At 38.3% G+C, this 21,434-nt stretch overlaps 2 protein-coding genes across 2 annotated transcripts; one reads left to right on the forward strand and one right to left on the reverse strand.

Annotated features, from left to right (window-relative positions):
• Nucleotides 1-2,551: 2,551 nt before the first annotated feature.
• On the forward strand, nt 2,552-7,715 carry LOC111212793 (disease resistance protein RRS1B-like). Its single transcript, XM_022714390.2, has 4 exons — nt 2,552-4,754; nt 5,345-5,425; nt 6,050-6,818; nt 7,114-7,715. Exons 3-4 carry the CDS (start codon nt 6,063-6,065, stop codon nt 7,492-7,494), a joined length of 1,137 nt encoding a protein of 378 aa, XP_022570111.1. The 5' UTR covers nt 2,552-4,754; nt 5,345-5,425; nt 6,050-6,062; the 3' UTR covers nt 7,495-7,715.
• Nucleotides 7,716-16,712: 8,997 nt separating this feature from the next.
• On the reverse strand, nt 16,713-19,425 carry LOC125590560 (disease resistance-like protein CSA1). Its single transcript, XM_048764163.1, has 4 exons — nt 18,505-19,425; nt 18,111-18,425; nt 17,308-17,551; nt 16,713-17,266 (listed from the first exon to the last, which is right to left on the reverse strand). Exons 1-4 carry the CDS (start codon nt 19,423-19,425, stop codon nt 16,713-16,715), a joined length of 2,034 nt encoding a protein of 677 aa, XP_048620120.1.
• Nucleotides 19,426-21,434: the final 2,009 nt, after the last annotated feature.

Below are 21,434 nucleotides of genomic sequence, written 5' to 3' on the forward strand. Positions count from 1 at the left end.
GCTATTTTTTTTAGTCCGTGTAAAAAAAGTCAAAATGACACTTATTGAGAAGGGAATAAGATTTTAGGATATACGCCCTGATATTATCTAAAAAAAAGTGGATTGCATTTAATATTTTTTGAGTGACTCGAGGTGTCGATCACAACCGCTATTCGCGCCTCTTCAATACTCCCTCCGTTTTTTTATATATAAGTCGTTTTAGAGAATTTTTTATGTTCCAAATTATATGACGTTTTCGGTTTTTTATGTAAAATTTATTAACACTTAATGTTATATGACCAATGAAAATATACCTTCTATTTTATTATTGGTTGATTTGTGGTTAGGTAAATAATTAATGATGTTTTTGTTTAGAAAATATAAAAAATTAATGATTTCTTAATCTATGTGCACAATTCTAAAACGACTTATATTAAAAAACGAAAAAACGGAGGGAGTATTAAATTTTAGTGCGCCCAATGTTACGAGCGGTTTTGTCAGCTGTAGGAGGCACGTGCGAGATAAAATGCGAGAATTGGTCTCGCTTGTTACCTAGTGTGGAGAGATCAGCGAAATCTAGAAAATATATTTGATCAAGTATTATCATGGGAGCAAACCTTTCCATGAATATGAATTGAAGTTTCGAGGAATATGATCTGACTAAACAGAATACAACCATCAGATTATTTTAAAGTTTAGTTGTACTCTTCTATGAACCATTCAACATAAAAATGAAGAAGAAGAAGAATAAGAAGAACCATTCAACATGTCATTGCGTATCTTCAATAGTCACCAAATTACATTTGTTCCACGCAAGCCGTATCTATTTATAACCAGCAATTTGAGTAATTGTTTTATAGTATATAGTGTGTTGTTCTGTCCTTGTTAAGGCTGTCTATGAGCTTATTTCATTTGATATGGTGGCATAAGACGACAATGGGAAGACAATAGTTGACATTAAAGTACAATGTTTATTAACAACACAATTTGAATGTTTGTTGTTTGAGTGGAAAGTCTTCGAAATTTGAGTTATGACGTAAGAGTGAAAGCTAATTTCAAGGTTTTTCCGGGAATTTCCTTTTTCTTATGTGCATGTTTTTTTCCCCTCATGTGCATGTTTTTTTCTTTAACATCAGACGACTATTTTATTATTCAAACTTGAGGTGATCTACGTAATTAGAACGGAATAGAACAACCAAAACGTAAAATAAGTATAAATATATATGTATAATAACTGTAGTGGACAATACAATATATCAACTTCTCGACGCATTGGTCGATTTCTCTTGTAATTTTTTTTCTTAGTCTAACTTCATTTTTTTTAAATCAAGAAGCTTTGAACGAAAACTAGTAATTTTCCCAAATTCAAAACTACATTATGTAACATTTGGTAACTTCTAATTTCTGTATAAGGCATTCTTATGATTGAGCTAACAACACTTGGTAATCTAACCTAATTTTAAAATAGAATTACAAACTACTAGAAACTACAAATATATATCTATACTATTAAAGCATAATCTTTATTAGGATTTTGACCTTAATTTTTGAACTTATTTACAATGCAATGCCACTGTCTTTTTTTTTTTACTTAACAAAAGATTTTGGCCAACATAAATACAACCCAAATTATTGATTTTACGGTTTGGAAAAAAGAAAGATATCAAAACATTTACTCCTCTTTCGTAGGAAAGTAATATGTCATCAATTAATATGACACCAAAATATGGTGCCTTAAGTAACCATTATAAAATTAACAGTAAGAAGGGGGGCGGGAGAGCTGTATTTCGGTAATCATAAACTTAACAAATAAAATTGGAGGCCCCACTCCGAACATAATAATCAAAATAAAAAATTTTAATAATAGAGTAATCGTGCTGATAACGTGTTATAATTATATTATATTGTTTCATCTTTTGTTTCATATTTTATTAACTATAGTACAGGTTTTACGTAAATAATAAAGAAATGTTGCGTATAGAAAGAGGGTAATAACATTGAGAAGACGAAGTATAACAAAGAAAGAAAGATGATTTTATTATTATCGTTCGAAATGGACACCTTACAAATCAATCGAAACGTTCAATTTATAGAGAAGATATGAGACATATTTCACTGTGAAACATTAATAATTATGGGATCCACTTCGAAGATAATACGTAAACATTTGCAACAAATGACAAATTATTCCCGACGAATTCTTGTTTGTGAGAATATTTGGCCAACAAAGTAAATTTCGTCAGAACCAACAAAACTTAATTCTTCGGGAAAATACAGATTAACAGGACTTTACAAAACTTAGGGCATTACTGGTTTTCACGCTACCACTCGAAAACACAGCTTTAACGGTTGGTAGAGGTTATTGGCGTTTTGAAACAATCCCAAAGAACACTATAAATTGCTTCAAACCGTTCTAAACCTCTTAAAATCAAAAGCTGGTTCCAGCTAGCGTTTACGGCTGCGGGAGGTTAATTTTTTTTTTTATAAAAAATAAAACTAAAAATATTCAATAAAAATTTAAATTGATATAATAAAAATTGTAAAGTGTATACATATTATATTTTAATTTATATTATAAAACTTTAAAACAAAATATTTTCTATAATTTTTTAAAAAATTAATAGTATGATTTTATAAATGTAGATTTTTTATATTTATTATAATATTATAATTTTTAATACTTTTATAATTATATAAAATGTAAATATTGTTAATTTATTATTTAAGAGCTGTTGTATTTGGTAGTTTACCAATCATAAGAGTTCTGCAAACGCACCAATTTCTAACCGTAGTACCAGTCGTACAAATATCTAAAAACGCTTAAACCCGCAACCACCCGCATCCTCAAACTTCCGCAACCGCACCCGCAACCGGTGCGGCTACACCAGTCAGGCCCTTAGCAGTTAATTAAGAATACTTAAGCTAATTAATTTTGTAGAAAAAATAAAAGTAAAAATCTAAATTGTAAAGCATATATAAAAATGAAATAATACATAAAAGTTGTATAAAATAAAAGAAAAAAGTTACAAGTTTTGAAATCTAAAAAAATAAAATTCCTAAAGAAAGAGTTATTTCATCTTGTCCATCATAATTTGATTTATTTTCTGAGTTTTCGCCACTTTCACCATTTACCGCCATTTGAAGAAGGATTGTAACATTTTTGGTCTCGAAAGCTGATATTGGCTCATTTTTGTTTTTCAACTACTCCACAATCTCAGGATCACTATACAAGTTTTGTGAAGAACAAGCAAAGCCAAGCCCTTTCTCAAAAGGCAAGTTTATACTACCACATAGTATTTTCAAATTATCCCCAAAAATAATGACTCTATTTCGATATTTGGTTCAGTCAGTTTTTTGTTGAATTCTAAAATACATTCAGAAATATGGTTTATGTTTTTGGTGACTTGTTGAAAGAGTTATCTAAAAAGGCAAAGTCTAGGCTCTGACTAATTACAAAAAAATGGATGTTTTATTGATGATAATATCGAGAGTAAACGATGAATACAAAGAATATCTGAAGACAAGAAAATATGACTGTATGGAGAATATAGTTTAGCGATGGAGAAAATTGGATCTCCATTTCCTGACTTGTCATCCTTCTTTTATAGGTCTTTGGAGGCATATACATGATCTCGACGTGGATCAAGTGTCTTTATAGTGGTCTTTAATGCTTTTAATGTCCTTACGTTATGTTTTGACTACCCGAGGTAGTCGTGTTAGAATCTTCTAGCCAGCTGGGGTGGACCTTTGTGGACATATGGTTCTTTCTTAGGCTTTGATGGGGTTTGATTTGGGATTTACTACGTTTTGATTTAGATCTTGGAGGGATCTAGAGCGGGTGAAAAAGAGGCTCCAACCATATCCCCCACCCCCGGAGCCTGACGTGTCACATGTGGTTAGGTGAGTCGAGTATCAAATCCAACTTAAATGACGTATTTGAGACCGTTGGTCTGCTCATTCTAAGTTCCGGTTGGAGATTCCAGTTGGATTTCATTCAAGTTAATTACGGAATTTTGATTATCAAACACGTTTTTCGAAAATACAAATCGTTTTTGTCGTAGAAAATTATTGCGTTCTTCAGGGTTTCGAGCTTGAGGCATAAAACTCTTTATTTTCTTATATCAAAAGCTAACTCATTTTATTTCATTCTCGCCTTCTGACTTCCTTCTCTTATCGTGTTTCTGTTTCTTGATCGAAATAAAATTGATGTCATCTTCCGTGATAAAATGGCGAATGACCTTCTTCCTGCTGTTCTTTTGAAAGTGGCGGTTCCAGTTTTGTCGTTAGATGACGACGTACCCATCGCTCGCCGTAGGAGACCGGTAGTTAGTTTTTTGTCTGAATCAAGCGCTGATGCAATGCTAACCCTAGCGGGGTGGTTTCTTAAAGGGATCTCGGCCTCTCCTCTCACTCGATGTTCCTTACTTGGAAGTCATTGAGTTAGGAGAAGTCTGTTTCCGATTTGAGAAGGGATTTTAGGATTTCTTCTGAAGTGAAGTTTCGTTTACCCCTATCTTCCGAGGTTTTTTAATCTGCTCCTCTGAGATATCTTATCATGTATGGGTTGTTTTTGCATGAGTTTCACTTGTGGTTTCCGCTTCCGTGCCTTTTGTTGCTCTAATGCCACATATGTGGTGTTGCGATCTCCCAGCTAGCCATTAATGGTATCTGTGTTATAGTTGGCCTTGCCATTCTGGCCGGAGAGCTTGGGCAAACCATGAGTCCTGAGTTTCTTAAGCCCGTGACTACCTTCAAGTCGATACTCAAGAAAGCCGGTATGTATTGTATTTCTGGCAGTCCCTAGATCGATTGTCGCTCCTCCTCTAGAAAGGTGTCGGATTGGAGAGCAGAACTTGTCGTGTGGGATATGTTTTTGAGATAATAAGTATCATCAATATATACTCAATTTTCTTCAAGCCACTTCATCAAGTGTTTCACAAAAAAAAATGATACCTTAGCACAATTCTTCTTTTTATTCTGTAAAATCTCACAAAATTACTATCCTCTTATTATTTAACCAAATATATTAATAAAATATTTAGTTGTCCAAAAGTATTTTTATAATCAATAGTACATTTTAAACTCCAATCCATTAATTTTTAAAATCGTAAACAATTTTTTCACCATAATTTTGTAAAAATAATTGAATTAATAAACTTTGTTATACTAATATATTTTTATTTTAATAATTCAAGATTAGTTTTTCTTTTCTTTAAAAAAACACGGTAAGTAACATTGTCATCATCTACATGTATCTCATATCATTTTAACATTTAATTTTAATATATATATATATATATATTGGTCTAAAGTGTATATTAAATATTATTTATCATTTTGTAATGACGAAGGAAGGTATTACCAGGTCACATATATAATGACGAAGGAAGGTTTTACTGGACTCATCAGCAGTATTACCAGGTCACATATATAATGACGAAGGAAGGTATCTGTATATAGGAACTACAAATTGGCTATAATTGTTTCCTTAACTAATGTTCTATATATTAAAATCTATTAAATAGAAATTAAATATTTTTGTTTATTAATAACAAATTATAGTAAAAATTTAACAATATAAATTAATTTCATGTAAGAAAGTAAATGCAAAAACATTAACATGCAATTGACCCTAAATATATTATTGATGTACTTTACATTATGTTTAGTTTTTAGAATATAAATGAAGTTTACAACAAGCAATTGATCCATTCCATTTCCAACCTTTTTCAAAAACAAAAAAAAAAACAAAAAAAGAAAAAAGAAAAAAAGAAAAAAAAGAAAAAAGAAAAAAGAAAAACAATATTCAAAGAAAAGCATAAAACAGTTATATTTTCATGAAAAAGTGAAACAAGCTTATTACCCGTAAGAATAACAAAAAAAAATATTGAAAGTTAATGTTCCTTCGAACTAAGAATAACTTAAATGTTCAAATATTCATTATATTAGTAGCTCATTTAATTATCCGCCCTAACCCAAGTTTTAAATAAATACGTAGAAGATCCGTACTTCTTTACTTTTTAAACGCAGCTCCGAGGAATCATTTACATGAATAATTTTCTTTTTGCAGTGAATACAAATTTATGAAAGAGATCGCCAGGGATGTGTGTGAGAAGCTCTATCCAACGGAAGAGATCGGGATCCACAGGCGGCAAGAGGAGATAGAAAACTTGCTATGCAAGCAACCATGGGGCGTCCGCACTCTAGGTATTTTTGGTAAGCCTGGTATTGGCAAGACGACTTTGGCTATAGCCCTCTTTCGCCATATGTCTGGTGGTTATGATGCTTCTTGCCTCATCAAAGATTTTGACACAAAATATAATGAGAAGAGACTTACTGCTTTAGATACTGACTACTTGAGTGAGACTCCAATGGAGAAGTTTGACCTAAACTGTATTGATTCAAAGCCGATCCTCCGCAAGAAAAGGGTTCTTATTGCTCTGGATGATGTGCAAAATGCTCCGGATGCAAAGTCGTTTCTTGGTGGATTTGACAAGTTTGGTCCAGGAAGCTTGATCATCATAACCTCCCAAAATAAACAAGTTCTAGAGGAGTGCCAGATGAGTGAGTTTTATAACCTTAAAGGTCTAAATGATGACGAAACTCTGGAGCTGTTCACAAGGTGTGCCTTTGGAAATATTGTCATAGAAGAAAATCTTATGGATCTTTCAAAGAAAGAGATTCAGAGCAGCATGAAAATGGTGGAAATGGTATCGACATTGCCTGATGTTTGTGAAGTACTCATTGCAGAAAACAATTATATACGGTTGATCCCATATGAAGAATACAATGAGGCCCAAGAAAATAAGGAGTTCCAATCTGATAACGATGGTGTATTGGTATGTCAAATTCTAAGCATCTATATTATTCATTTTTAACACTTTTTCAAACATCTATATATATATAGTTTCAACTTCAGTTTAAAAAAATATGAATCGAATAACATATTTGTTTCAACTTATGAATATGACTAAAAACACAAGATTCTAACTTAAGTTTGTAAACATTGATTGAATAGCTCAAGTATCTAAAATAACACATTGCGATGTCAATGTAATAATGTATCTTTAAATTTTGAGATTTGGTAGCCTGTCTTGATCATCTCTTATCTTTTCTCTTTTGTGTCTTTCTCAGGCCACTAGAGATACAGATCTCATAACACTGACCACATCAGACTTATGCTCCAAGTCTTATCCTCAGAAGAGCCTGAGAGCCAGACTTTACAACCGCTTCTCCAAGTCCATACCTCGTAATCTAAGGCTTTACCGATTGGATTATAACTCCATGATCAGATCTTTGTCTGAACACTTTCAAAAGCACCATGTTCTAGTACAAGGAGTTTCTAGTCAACTTCAGAAACTTAGTCAAAGCTTTTCAAACTCACGGGACCACGATTTGCTAGAGCAAAATCTCCAACGTCTACTTACTCTCTCTGGTGGTTGCGACAGGATTAAACGTGTTCTAGATTTTCTAAGAAAAATTAGAGAATTGAATCTTAAAGGGGAAGAGAACTGAAGATTAAACTTGACCGAGATTATGCTAATGGCATGGGCCAATATATATCGTATTAAACTCAAGTTGGATAGAACTGGAAAGAAAAAAAACATGTCCATAAACTGTATATATCCAATTTCTTGAAATCTTTGTCAAATAATTTGGATTGCTATATATCAATAAGTTGTATAACATGTAAAAATGACTTATGTTTAATATCTGGATATATGTTAATTTGAACATTTTTAAATGAAATAAAATTTTGTTTAGTTTGGACACATTTTCCAAAATAAAATCATCATGTGTTTATCTAGATTTATTCGTTGTTTTGTTTTACCATTGGGCATTGGCCTTCGTTAGGGGAGATATGAATGTTGTGAGCAAACGAAAATCAAACACGAAAAATTCAGAACACTTTAGAGAAAAAAATATGATCGAGGCAAACACATGTGTTAACATTATACTATCTCAAAAATTGATATTTATTTCTCATTTAAGAAAATATCCATATCTCCCAAAATCACTTTTCCTAGTCTTAAAGACAGTCCAGCTCAACGAATGTGATATTTTACAAATGCACTGAGATTTAAATCACTTACAAAATGAACACTGAAGGAGTAGCAATTTTATTAGTTACGAATGGAATAAAGCGGCAGTCCACCGGGGATAGATATCGTGACGGCAACTACTACATCTGCCACTAAAGTATAAAGTTGATATTATGTTTAAGATATAGATTAGCCATAGGCAAAAAAAAGTCAGACCAAAGAAAATGGGTTTGTAGTGGTTAAAGCTTGCTTTTAAACCCTTAGTCTCATGCCGAGATTGCTAATATCCCATTTCTTCTTGTCCAAGACTTCATTATTATTCCGAGAAGACGACTTAGTTGCAGGCATGCGTTCTCTGTCTTCTCTTGGTGCATCAAATCTCCGGTGGTCGGTTCTGAATTTTTCAGAGAAAACACATGGAGTGGTTAAAACTTGCTTTTAAACCCTTTCTCTCATGCCGAGACTGCTACTTCTTTATCAGACGAGACCCTCACGAGTCTTCGGCTTTGAGAGACAGATCTTCTCGTCCATTTCAAGTCTTTGCCTTGATCCTTGTAACCGAGCTTTTTATTTCACTGTGGATTCAAAATAACCTTAACGCTCTTCTTCTCAAGTGACCAAAAAAACTCATTCTTCCCCAGAGACGAACAAATATACTTTCGCCTGGTCTGAGTTCCTCTCCCGTTGAACTTCCATCAGCGCCTGAACCATTGTCCTTCGGTACTGCATCAGCCTTTGCATCGCTACTAATACCATTATGAGGTTCACAAATCAATTGACTTGCTTCAGCGTTGGCATGCCAAGAACCATTATCAGATTCACAAACCAAACTGAAACCGCACTTCTGTTGGGGAAAGACACACGGCGCAGCGGAATGTCACGGTCGTGTTCCCCTGACCTTGTGCGAACCTGTGAGGAAAATACTTCGATGATGGCAAGATATCAAAGTTGCGATAACTAAATGAGACACACAATTTTTACGTGGAAAACCTCCTCGATGTGAGAAGGAAAAACCACGGGACCGTAGTCCACTCAAAAATCCACTATATAAATGGTATGAGTACAACCACGTCCTCCCTGTTCAACAGCCTGAACAGAACAGAGAATCTAGCTACAAATAGCTATCTCCAACACAAACAACAACAACAAGAGAGCAACACAAAGCTTCAAAACCGGCAGCAACCAAACGACCTCAGCTCACAAAGATTCCGGCTTCCAGAAACTAATCCAACCGTACAAATCCAAGATAAACAAGTCGACAATACCTCTGCCAAATTTCAGCTCAAGAAGAGAAGATCTCACCGTTGGATTTACCAAACACCCAAGACTGCTCTGCTGAAGAACTATGGCGACCAGCTTCAAGAAAACCCAGACAACAGAAGATCCAACCGTTGAAATCCAAATCCCTTCGGTGAACCTATAACCCACTGACTGAAGAAGCTTCCCACAAAATATCAGCTCGATCAGGATCCGTTTGACCCTCCAAATCCAGTATTGAAATCACCTTACGAGTTTTCTCCTTCTCTCTCTTTTTCTCCTTTCTCTCTCTTTTTCTCCTTTCTCTCTCTTGTTTCTTTTTGTCAAAGCTCTATTATTTGTGTAAGTGCCAAAAAAAGGGGAACATTAATTATTTCAAGTTCACCCCAATTGGTCCTCTCCATCTAGGAGGGACCCAACAAACTCCCCCTCCGACTAGATGGAAGAGACAGCCATTCCGGCTATCTCTCGGCATACCTCAAGTTTCCCCCTCGGTAATGACTTCGTCATCATATCAGCTCCATTATCATCCGTATGAACTTTCTCAAGTTCCACTTCCTTAGAAGCAACCACATCTCGTATCCAATGATACCTCCTCTGAATGTGTTTTGACTTCGAATGAAATGTAGAATTCTTCCCGAGACAAATAGCGCTTTGACTATCACAAAGCAACACATACTTCTCTTGCTTGAAACCGATCTCTTCACAGAAGTTCTTCATCCACAACAGCTCTTTACAAGCTTCAACTGCAGCAATGAACTCTGCCTCAGTGGTAGATAGTGCAACACACTTTTGCAACCTTGACTGCCATGCCACAGCTCCACCCGCAAATGTTACCAAGTAACCCGAAGTAGATTTGCTAGAATCAGCATCTCCCGACATGTCAGAATCAGTGTAACTGACAAGCAAAGGCTTCTTACCCCCAAATGTAATCTTCAAATCAGAAGTCCCTCTGAGATATCTCAAAATCCACTTCACAGCATTCCAATGTTCTCTTCCCGGATTGGAGAGAAACCTGCTGACAACTCCAACGGCGTAGGCTAAATCCGGTCTTGTACAGACCATGGCATACATCAAACTACCCACTGCAGAAGCATATGGAACCTTCGCCATATCTTCCTTCTCCGCATATGTCTTCGGACTTTGTTGACTGCTCAGTCTTAAGTGTGGAGCAAGAGGAGTACTCAACACTTTAGACTTGTCCATGTGAAACCGCTTAAGTACTTTTTCAATGTACTTCTCCTGAGATAAGTGAATCAGCTTCTCACCTCTATCTCGAACAATTCTCATACCAAGAATCTGTTTCGCTGGACCCATATCTTTCATGGCAAAGGACTACTAGCTGCTCTTTCAACTCCTTAATTCTGTCCATGTTCCTGCCCACAATCAACATATCATCGACATACAGCAACAAGATGATAAAATCATCCTCACCGAACACCTTCACAAATACACAATGGTCTGAATCAGTCTCTGCATAACCATGCTCCCCCATAACAGACTTGAACTTCATGTACCACTGCCTTGGTGCTTGCTTCAATCCATAAAGGCTTTTCTTCAAGCGGCAAACCAAATTTTCTTTGCCCTTTTGCACATAGCCTTCCGGTTGTTCCATGTAGATCTCTTCCTCCAAATTACCATGAAGGAAAGCAGTCTTCACGTCCATTTGCTCAACCTCTAGATCAAGGCTCGCTGCCAATCCAAGTACAACCCGAATGGATGACATCTTCACAACAGGAGAAAAGATTTCATCATAATCAATTCCCTTCTTTTGGCTGTAGCCTTTCACAACCAATCTAGCCTTGTGTCGAGGTGGCAAATTATCATCCTCATGCTTAATTCTGTACACCCACTTATTAAGCAGAGCCTTCTTGCCCTTAGGCAATTCCACCAACTCAAAAGTATGGTTCTCCTCAAAAGAATCCATCTCCTCATCCATGGCTCCAAACCACTTATCCTTGTGTTCATCCTCCAAAGCTTCATCATAGCTTTCAGGCTCTCCCCATCAGTAAGTAATACATACTCACTAGGATCATACCTTGTCGACGGTTTAAGACCTCTCTCGGATCTTCTAACAATAGTAGGTTGGTTCTCAGCAGCTGGTGTCTCACCATGATCGTCACCATGATCACCACTACCATCTTCATGTGCGGGAGCATCTGCACTGGGTGCATTATCCTGAACCTCAACCTCAACCTCACCGTGAACCGATGTAGAAGGAGTAGCCTCTGTATCGATCAAACCCTCAAAAATCTGAGTTGGTTTTTGGACTTGTCAATGTCCTTAATCGTTTGATCTTCCATAAACACAACATCTCTGCTCCTTACGAGCTTCCTCTCAACGGGATCATAAAATCTGTACCCGAACTCATCATGACCATAACCGATGAACACACACTGCCGCGACTTCATCTCAAGCTTCGATCTATCAACCTTGGGAATATGAACAAATGCCTTACACCCAAAGACCCTCAAGTGACTGTAAGAAACATCCTTACCAGTCCAAACCCTCTCTGGAACATCACCATCCAATGGAGCACTTGGTGACAAATTCAGCACATGAACCACCGTGTTCAAAGCTTCTGCCCAGAAAGTCATCGATAAGCCTGACTGTGAGATCAAACATCTCATCCTCTCGACAATCGTTCGATTCATCCTTTCAGCCAACCCATTAACTGTGGAGTATGAGGTGGCGTGAATGATGCCTTATTCCATGCTCTTTGCAATAAGCATCAAATGGTCCAAGATACTCTCCACCATTATCACTGCGGATACACTTCAGCTTCTTCCCCGTTTGTCTCTCAACCAATGCCACAAAGTGCTTGAAATATCCCAGCACCTGATCCTTCGTCCTCATAGGAAATACCCACGACTTCCTTGAATGATCATCAATAAAAGTCACATAATATGATGCGCCACCAAGAGATCTTGTCTTCATTGGACCACACACATCTGAGTGTACCAAATCCAGTACCTCGGGTTTCCTAGAAGGTGCGGAAGACTTGAAAGATACCCTGTGTTGTTTTCCCGCAAAGCAATGCGAACACTTCTGTAGGTGCAAACCAGAGATTCCTGGAATCACCTCATTCTTAGACAACACAACCATTCCTTTCTCACTCATGTGACCGAGTCTCTTATGCCATAGCTCCATGGCATTATCATTCTCCACCGCATTAACAACATCTTTGGAGACCTTAGCCTGCATCCAATAGAAAGATGAAGACTTCTCACCTCGAGCCACAATCAAAGAACCGCGAGAGAGCTTCCATTTACCACCACCGTGCAAACTGAAATAGCCCTCATCATCAAGTCTTCCCGTCGATATCAGATTCATCCTAATATCAGGAACATGCTTAACATCCTTAAGCACCAGCCTAGTACCAAGACTAGTCTCCAAGCAAACATCACCAATGCCAGCAACCTGAGCCATCGCATCATTCCCCATCTTCACAGAACCATAATTACCCGTAGTATAGGTAGAAAACAAATCCCGCTGTGATGTAGCATGAGTAGTAGCTCCACTGTCAATCACCCAACTGGTGTCCTGGCATGCGACATTAATGGCATCACCCTCAAGAAGAATGAGAAACTGATCTTCGGTGAGAGTCACCCGATCCACCTTTTCTTCTTGATTTCCTTGCTGCTTGTTTTTCAACTTCCAGCAATCCTTCTTCATGTGCCCTTTCTTATGACAGAAGTAGCACTCCATATTAGCAAATCTATTAGACTTGCTCCTGCTCCTGTTCTTGTCTCTCTTGGGATCTCTACTTGTACTTCTCCCCCTTGACTCAGTAACAAAGACATCTGAACGCGAACTGCTAGCATTCGACTGCCTTCTTGCTTCCTCATTAAGAACACTGTTCTTCACTGAATCCATCGAAATAACACCTTCCGACGCGGAGTTACAAAGAGACATCCTGAAAACCTCCCAAGAGTCCGGTAAAGTACCGAGAAGCCACAGACCGTGAATCTCATCATCAAACTTGATGCCCATATCAGACAACTTGTTGAGCAATCCCTGAAACGCATTCAAGTGATCTGTCATCGGAGTCCCCTCCTGATACCTCAGCTCAATCAACTTCTTGATCATGTACATCTTGTTGTTTCCGGTCTTCCTAGCATATAACTGCTCCAGCTTCTTCCACAAAGAACGAGCATCCGTCTCAGTCTCAATATGATGCAACACATTATCATCTACCCACTGCCTTATCAACCCACACACTTGGCGATGCTGCAGCTTCCACTCTTCATCCGTCTTCTTCTCAGGTTTCTGCTCCTCGAAGACTGGAACATGGAATTCTTTAACAAAGAGCAAATCCTCCATCTTGCCCTTCCATAGATGATAGTTAGCACCATTCAAGCTTATCATCCTGCTCATATTTTCCATCTTTCACACAAGCAAATAACAACCCAAAGTTATCAAAACCAAAGCTCTAAAACCAGAAGCTCTGATACCACTCTGTTGGGGAAAGTCACACGGCGCAGCGGAATACTAATGGTCGTGTTCCCCTGACCTTGTGCGAACCTGTGAGGAAAATACTTCGACGATGGCAAGATATCAAAGTTGCGATAACTAAATGAGACACACAATTTTTACGTGGAAAACCTCCTCGATGTGAGAAGGAAAAACCACGGGACCGTAGTCCACTCAAAAATCCACTATATAAATGGTATGAGTACAACCACGTCCTCCCTGTTCAACAGCCTGAACAGAACAGAGAGTCTAGCTACAAATAGCTATCTCCAACACAAACAACAACAACAAGAGAGCAACACAAAGCTTCAAAACCGGCAGCAACCAAACGACCTCAGCTCACAAAGATTCCGGCTTCCAGAAACTAATCCAACCGTACAAATCCAAGATAAACAAGTCGACAATACCTCTGCCAAATTTCAGCTCAAGAAGAGAAGATCTCACCGTTGGATTTACCAAACACCCAAGACTGCTCTGCTGAAGAACTATGGCGACCAGCTTCAAGAAAACCCAGACAACAGAAGATCCAACCGTTGAAATCCAAATCCCTTCGGTGAACCTCTAACCCACTGACTGAAGAAGCTTCCCACAAAATATCAGCCCGATCAGGATCCGTTTGACCCTCCAAATCCAGTATTGAAATCACCTTACGAGTTTTCTCCTTCTCTCTCTTTTTCTCCTTTCTCTCTCTTTTTCTCCTTTCTCTCTCTTGTTTCTTTTTGTCAAGCTCTATTATTTGTGTGTGCCAAAAAGGGGAACATTAATTATTCAAGTTCACCCAATTGGTCCTCTCCATCTAGGAGGGACCCAACAACTTCAGCACCTCAACATTTTTTTCATCCTCAAAGTACCATCTGTGGACTTCAATTTGATGGAGCTTTAGTAGGAACACCCTCATCTCACCGTTGAACAAGCTGGTGAAACCAATAAGACGTGGGTAGACTTGATCGTCATTGTGTTGATTGTCTGTCTCGGATAAATCTCCGATATGGAAATTGAAGAAGCTAGAAGCTCTCGGCATTGTTCAACTCGCTATGCATTTTAACATGAAGTTGTTGTTCTGGATTTTGTAGTTTTTTAATGAGACAACGGCACATAGAGCTATGCCAACAAACCCATTGTCACGCAGATATGGAGGCAGCTCTCGCTCTAACACTGCTCCAGAAGCTTTGTTGTCGAACCATGCAGGAACTACACTTCCAGGAAAGCAAGTGGCAGCCAAAGTTTCAAAAGCAAGACCCTGCATGGTAAAAATATAACTCATTATTGAAAGATTACTACAATACAAACTCTATAAATTAATAAACATTATAAATTAATAAAAATGGAAAAGTAAAAGAGTGGAGCCAAAGCAGGAAAATACCTTGTTGTGGCGATTCAAAGCATCTGATGAGATCCGGGTCTTATTGTGAGCATAGCATATTATTTCATTTTTGGCGACGTGCTCCAGTTTCTCGCAGTTGGTGAAGATAAATGAGGAAGGACCCTTCTCCGTTGGCAAATGTAGAGCTAAAGGACTCGCTACTGTTTTTAGCGAGATGCAACCATGTGCATTTAAGTACTGAAGATGGGTGGCAGCGTTAAAAGTGATGTGAGATGCGTGCAATACCTCAAGTCCATCCATTGCAAGTTATATAGTTCGCTGATGCAAGGTTGCGGGCTTTTGATCATATCATTCCTGCTTAAGCATAGACGCCGCAACATGGACAGGCCATTCATCTGGAGTGGCTCTTGAAGTGGCTTTTCAACTGAGGTCCCATCAAGTAGTAAAATCTGTAGATTTTCCATGGTCTCCTTAATTTTAGGAAAATTCCTAAGCCTTGAACACCAGAGAGCGTAAGTTCTTCAAGAGCCTTCAGCTTGTTGAGACAATCCGGAGAGACTAAGGGAAAGAGAACAAAAAAAGTTCCTCCACACATTTGCACCCAGGACCTTGAGTTTTTCTAGAATTGTCAAGTGGACAACAACCACAGCCTCATGAAAAGATCACGGACCTTTCTTCTCAACCAGAACCTGGACAGGAGAGGGGAAAAACAAAAAACTACGAACCCAAAGTAGAATGAAGAAATGGAGAGGAAAAGATGTAGAAAAACCAAATCGAGAAACATAAAAAAAGACAAATTTCCTTCTCCTCCCGTCCTCCTAAACCCTCCGTGTCCCGCCGCCTAACAAGTCTACAGCACACATGAACTAGTAATTATAGAACCGGGAAAGCTACAAAAGTAAACTAAAGGCAAGACATAAAGGAAAAAATAAAGATCAAAAAAAAACACGTAAAAGAAACAGGAATCAAACAAGAGACGAAAATTCTCTGGAAGAAAGCAAACATAAAATATTCACAAGAAAAGACCAAAAACTGAAACATTTAACTTGGATAAAAAAAGCTCAGCACCTCACATTTTTCATCCTCAGAAGTACCATCTGTGACTTCAAATTTGATGGAGGCTTTAGTAGGAACACGCCTCATCTCACCGTTGAACAAGCTGGTGAAAACCAATAAAGACGTGGGTAGAACTTGATCGTGCATTGTTGTTGATTGTCTGTCTCGGATAAACTCCGATATGGAAATTGAAGAAGCTAGAAGAAACTCATTGTCACGCGCATGGAGGCATTTCTCGCTCTAGTTGTTGTCTGGATTTTGTTTTTTAAATGAGGAACGGCACTAGAGCTATGCCAACAAACCCATTGTCACGCAGAAAGGCAGCTTCAACACTGCTCCAGAAGCTTGTTGTCGAACCATGCAGGAACTACACTTCCAGGAAAGCAAGTGGCAGCTTTCAAAAGCAAACCCTGCATGGTAAAAATATAACTAAAAAGGATTGTAAAAGTGAAAAATTAAAAAAATAATAAAACAATAAAAATGGAAAAGTAAAAAGTGGAGCCAAAGCAGGAGAAATACCTTGTTGTGGCGATTCAAAGCATCTGATGAGATCCGGGTCTTATTGTGAGCATAGCATTATTTCATTTTCCCTCGCTCGCAAGGACCCTTCTTGCCGAAGGACCCTTCTCCGTTGGCAAATGTAGAGCTAAAGGACTCGCTACTGTTTTTAGCGAGATGCAACCATGTGCATTTAAGTACTGAAGATTGGGTGGCAGCGTTAAAAGTGATGTGAGATGCGTGCAATACCTCAAGTCCATCCATTGCAAGTTATATAGTTCGCTGATGCAAGGTTGCGGGCTTTTGATCATATCATTCCTGCTTAAGCATAGACGCCGCAACATGGACAGGCCATTCATCTGGAGTGGCTCTTGAAGTGGCTTTTCAACTGAGGTCCCATCAAGTAGTAAAATCTGTAGATTTTCCATGGTCTCCTTAATTTTAGGAAAATTCCTAAGCCTTGAACAACCAGAGAGCGTAAGTTCTTCAAGAGCCTTCAGCTTGTTGAGACAATCCGGGAGAGACTCCAACATTGTGCAGTTTTTCAAGTTCAACAACACAAGTTTCTTGAAGTTCTGGATGGTTGGAGGGAGAGTGGAGATAATAGTTCCATCTAAATGAAGAAACTCAAGATTATCTGAAATCAAATCAGCTCAAATTTGTTAAAGCTTGAGCAACCACTGAGGATGATGGTCTTGAGAGAGATCAAGTTCAGTCTTTCTGGTAGAGTTGAGAGTGTTGTGCATCCTCTGAGGTTCAGGAAAACAAGTTGCTTCATATTTCCCATCTCTTCTGGCAACTTATCCAGACTTGTGCAGCCTTTAAGATTAAGTCTTCGAAGATCATATGCCTTCGACAATGCTGACAGGTCAGTCAACTTAGTTGAATGGCTTAGATCCACCCATTTCAACAGGGGCAATTCCTGTAATAGTTTATAAGATAACAGAAATGATACAAAATTAACACTTTACCCAAAAGCGAAAATGTTTGTCAGTATCATATGTAATATATGGATTTGAACTCAACTATGACAGTAGGATACTGATGTTAGAGTATATGAATATACATGGATGTTAGTATATATGTAGGGATTACATAAAAGATCCAAAAGGGAAATTCACAAGTAATTACCAATATTCAAAACAAAAACACGGTAGTTAGGGGTTTTAGTGCCTAGTCCGGTGCTTAGTTAGATGCCATCTACACCGATTTTTTTTTCTAAAGAACAATTTGTAAAAAATGGTTGCGATTAGAACCGATTTGCCGCCTACACCGAAGTCTTAGAAACTGGTAATAACTAAGTACCATAGCGAAAGATATATGTGTGTATCTATTCTAACAAAAGTACTGGGCTACATGTTTTGGTTAAAAGGTTAATAATTTTTGTAAAAAACCACACGTATATGGACATTAACTTGCATTGGAAACATGCAAGATCATAGTCCACTGTAGTAATGAAAAATGCACATAAAGACACACACCTTAACAGCTCCCCAAACACGTTCAATCTTCCTATTATAAGGCAGCCTAAGATCAATAAGATTTTTTGGGTTGAAATCTGATGGAAGCTCCTTCAGTTCAATGTTCTCCCAGTGAAGATATCGAATATTTTCGAAGGGAAACTCAAGTCCGTCGGGCAAGTATACTTTACAGTTCTCTGGACAAAGAGAGTCATAGATTTTGAGGTACCGCAGATTCATCGGGTTGAACTTTTCGGTAAATCTTTTACTGTCTACTGATATCCCTTTTGTTTCTGTGCATGTGTCTAGAAAAATACCTCTCACATCTTTTGTTTCCTGGTAACAAGTCAAAACACAAAAGAAGTTAGCAGAGTGCATGAGAAGTATTTATAGGACTTGAGATCATTTCATCTACCTGCTGAACGGCATCTCTTAGAATTGTAGTAGTTTTCCTATGATCACACATTCTTTCCCCCGACCTAAGTTCTTTGCCAAATGCACAGAGTAGATTGTGCATCTCTATTTTTCCCCCAGAGATACAAATGAAAAAAATTTCAGCAAGCTTTTTAACAACATCACCACATTCAGAATCCAATAAACACTTTACATAATTTTCTTCCTCTGATCTGAAGAAACAAGCTATGTCGAGAAACGCATCCTTCTGCTGCTCAGTGAGTTCTTCATAACTGATTTTCAACTCTTTTTTGATAATACTATTGCACTGGTATGGCAGGTTCTCTAGTCTCGTCACCCATTCAGCCTCGTCTTTCCCATTAAGCTCCTTTCCAAGTTCCTCGAGGGCTCGTGGATTGCCTCCAGCATAATCCACAAACTTTTGGGTCAGCTTGGGGAAGTTTCCCTTGGTGCTAGAGGCTCCACCTTTAAAGGCATGATCATTAAAGAGCTGCCAGGCATCTGTATCGTTCAAGGGAGGGACAACATAAATTTCGGGAGAGAATTCTGCTATCGATGACTTGTCACGCGTTGTAATGACAATCTTGCTTCCCTTCTTAATCCGTCTTCTGTTTTGGAGTAAAAACTCTATGTGCTTCTTCTGGCTCACATCATCCAAAACAAGAAAACTTTTCTTTGAGAAAATGTTAGCCTCCTCATTTAACTTTTGACCTTCCAGAAGCTTGTACTCCAGATAATGATGCCCTCTCTCACGAATGTCCGAGATAATCTTGTTAAACGAATACCTATCATTTGACCTTTCAAAATATTCTTCAGCTAGAGTGGTTTTACCAATCCCAGGCATCCCGACAATTCCAACAATTTGAGTTTGGTCGCAATTAAAATCTATCATTTCTTGCAGTTGCTTTATGCGGTGATTCATTACTTCGACAAAGAAAAACTTTCTCGAGGAACTAATGCGACCAGAAATTACCGGTGATATCTCCCTAGAGAGCACATTGTGTGTGTTTGGTTCTAGCTAGGACTTTTTTGACCGAGGCAAGGATCTCTTGAATGAGCAACATCTCGTTCCTACAATACAGGTGAGATAAACTAAAATTAGATTCTAGGATAAAAAACAAGATTAGATGATGAAAAAAAAACAGTAATTCTTGTTTTTTTTAATACCTATAGTTCTTCAAAAGCAAGCCAATATTGCCTGCCGCAGACTTTAAAGCCTTGGTCCAAATGGGCAGAGAAGATGGATTATGTTGACTTTCTACATATACCTTACAGCCAAAACTTCCGTATGGACTTCCTACATCCTTTGGGGTCACGTTAAAGAAGATTGGGATGACTCTAAGGTTTCCTTGTTCCGCTTGTTTCATTACCTCAGCAAGCTCGCTCAGACACCACTTTGACTCAGCGTACTGATACACATTATGGTATCAAGTACCAGAGAAAGAAGACTTTTTTTTTAACGCTGGGTAACACATTACATCATCGTATAATCTCTAAATCTATTAGATATGATGATCAACTACCTGCAACATATGCGATAATGATGAATAGCTCCACGAATAATGATTCCACGATGAAGCTCTCCCCGAAACACTTGAAACCACAGACGGTTCTGCATGTACGACATCCTCGATGGACAGGCTCTCACCACAACAGGCGACCACAACGAACGGCTCTGCTTACAGTACTCTGGAACCTCCGAAAACTTTGCATCCTATAATCTGCAAGAAATTGCATAGTCTGGGATTTGAACCCCAGATCTGGATGTAGAAGCCTTTAAACCTTAACCAATAGGCTAAGGTGCTTCCACAGAGAAGAGAGAAAGAAGACTAGAAACTAGTATTTTCCTTAAAGCATTAATAGAGATTTTGGTATTTTTCCTATTCTAGATATTAAGTAGTTTTTCTTTCTTACTTAGGGTTATGATTTGTAATAGCCCTATATAAACATATCTAATTATCAATAAAGAATCATCTTCCAGCATTAACCTTATTCTCAAGAGAGACTAGGGTTAAAGGAAGCTTTGCAATCAAATTATTTCTACCCTTACCTGTAATCACGGCACCCGTTACGCGAGCACAAACGGCTCGTATCAATTTGGTATCAGAGCCGAACGATTCGATGGGGGACACTGAGGCGCTTTCGAAACAGATCACAAAAATGATGGAGATGATGCAAACGATGAATGCAAAGATAGATGATAACATGAAAACCCAAAATGCGAACATGAAAACTCTACAAGAGAGAATGGTGCGTCACGAAACTACTAACGAGGATCGCGGAAAGACGATCAAATTCTCACCCGAAGAACTTTCTGAAGTTGAAATATTAAGTGGACGTAAAGGGAGCAAGGGGGCGATATCGTTCCATACCAGAGCTGGTACGAGTTCTACACCATCCAAAGCTGAGAAAGACATTCCGGTGAGGAGTTGCGGCTTGGCACACGAGTCCAATTATGGGTTCTCTGGGGGACCGTGGCCAAACCGAGCTGTAGGAAGAGAACGAGGGCATAGGAGGACAGATGGAGGAGGAGACTGGAATGTAAGACCAATTGGAGCGGCACCACGCGACTCGCATCCAAATTGCGGAGATTATCGAAACTCGGAAGGGTTGATGGAAGGAGGATATTACGAAACTCGTGAGGACAGAAGCAACATCTTCGAACGAAGATGTGTGAAAGCGGCCAAAATAGAGTTTCCACCATTTGATGGGACAACCGATGCTATGGAGTGGCTACAAAAGTGTGATGACTTCTTTGCGGACCAAAGAATTTTCAGTGATGATACGAAAGTTAGACAAGCAACTTTTGTTTTAACGGGCCAAGCATACCACTGGATCATCAACTTGCGAAGATTGGTAACACATAGGCTTGGATGGGGGGAGTTTAAAAGGATCTGCAAAAGTCGATTTGGAAAGGCAGATGCAGTGAAC

This window comes from Brassica napus, chromosome C7 (assembly GCF_020379485.1).
Source record: "Brassica napus cultivar Da-Ae chromosome C7, Da-Ae, whole genome shotgun sequence".
NCBI lineage: Eukaryota > Viridiplantae > Streptophyta > Magnoliopsida > Brassicales > Brassicaceae > Brassica > Brassica napus.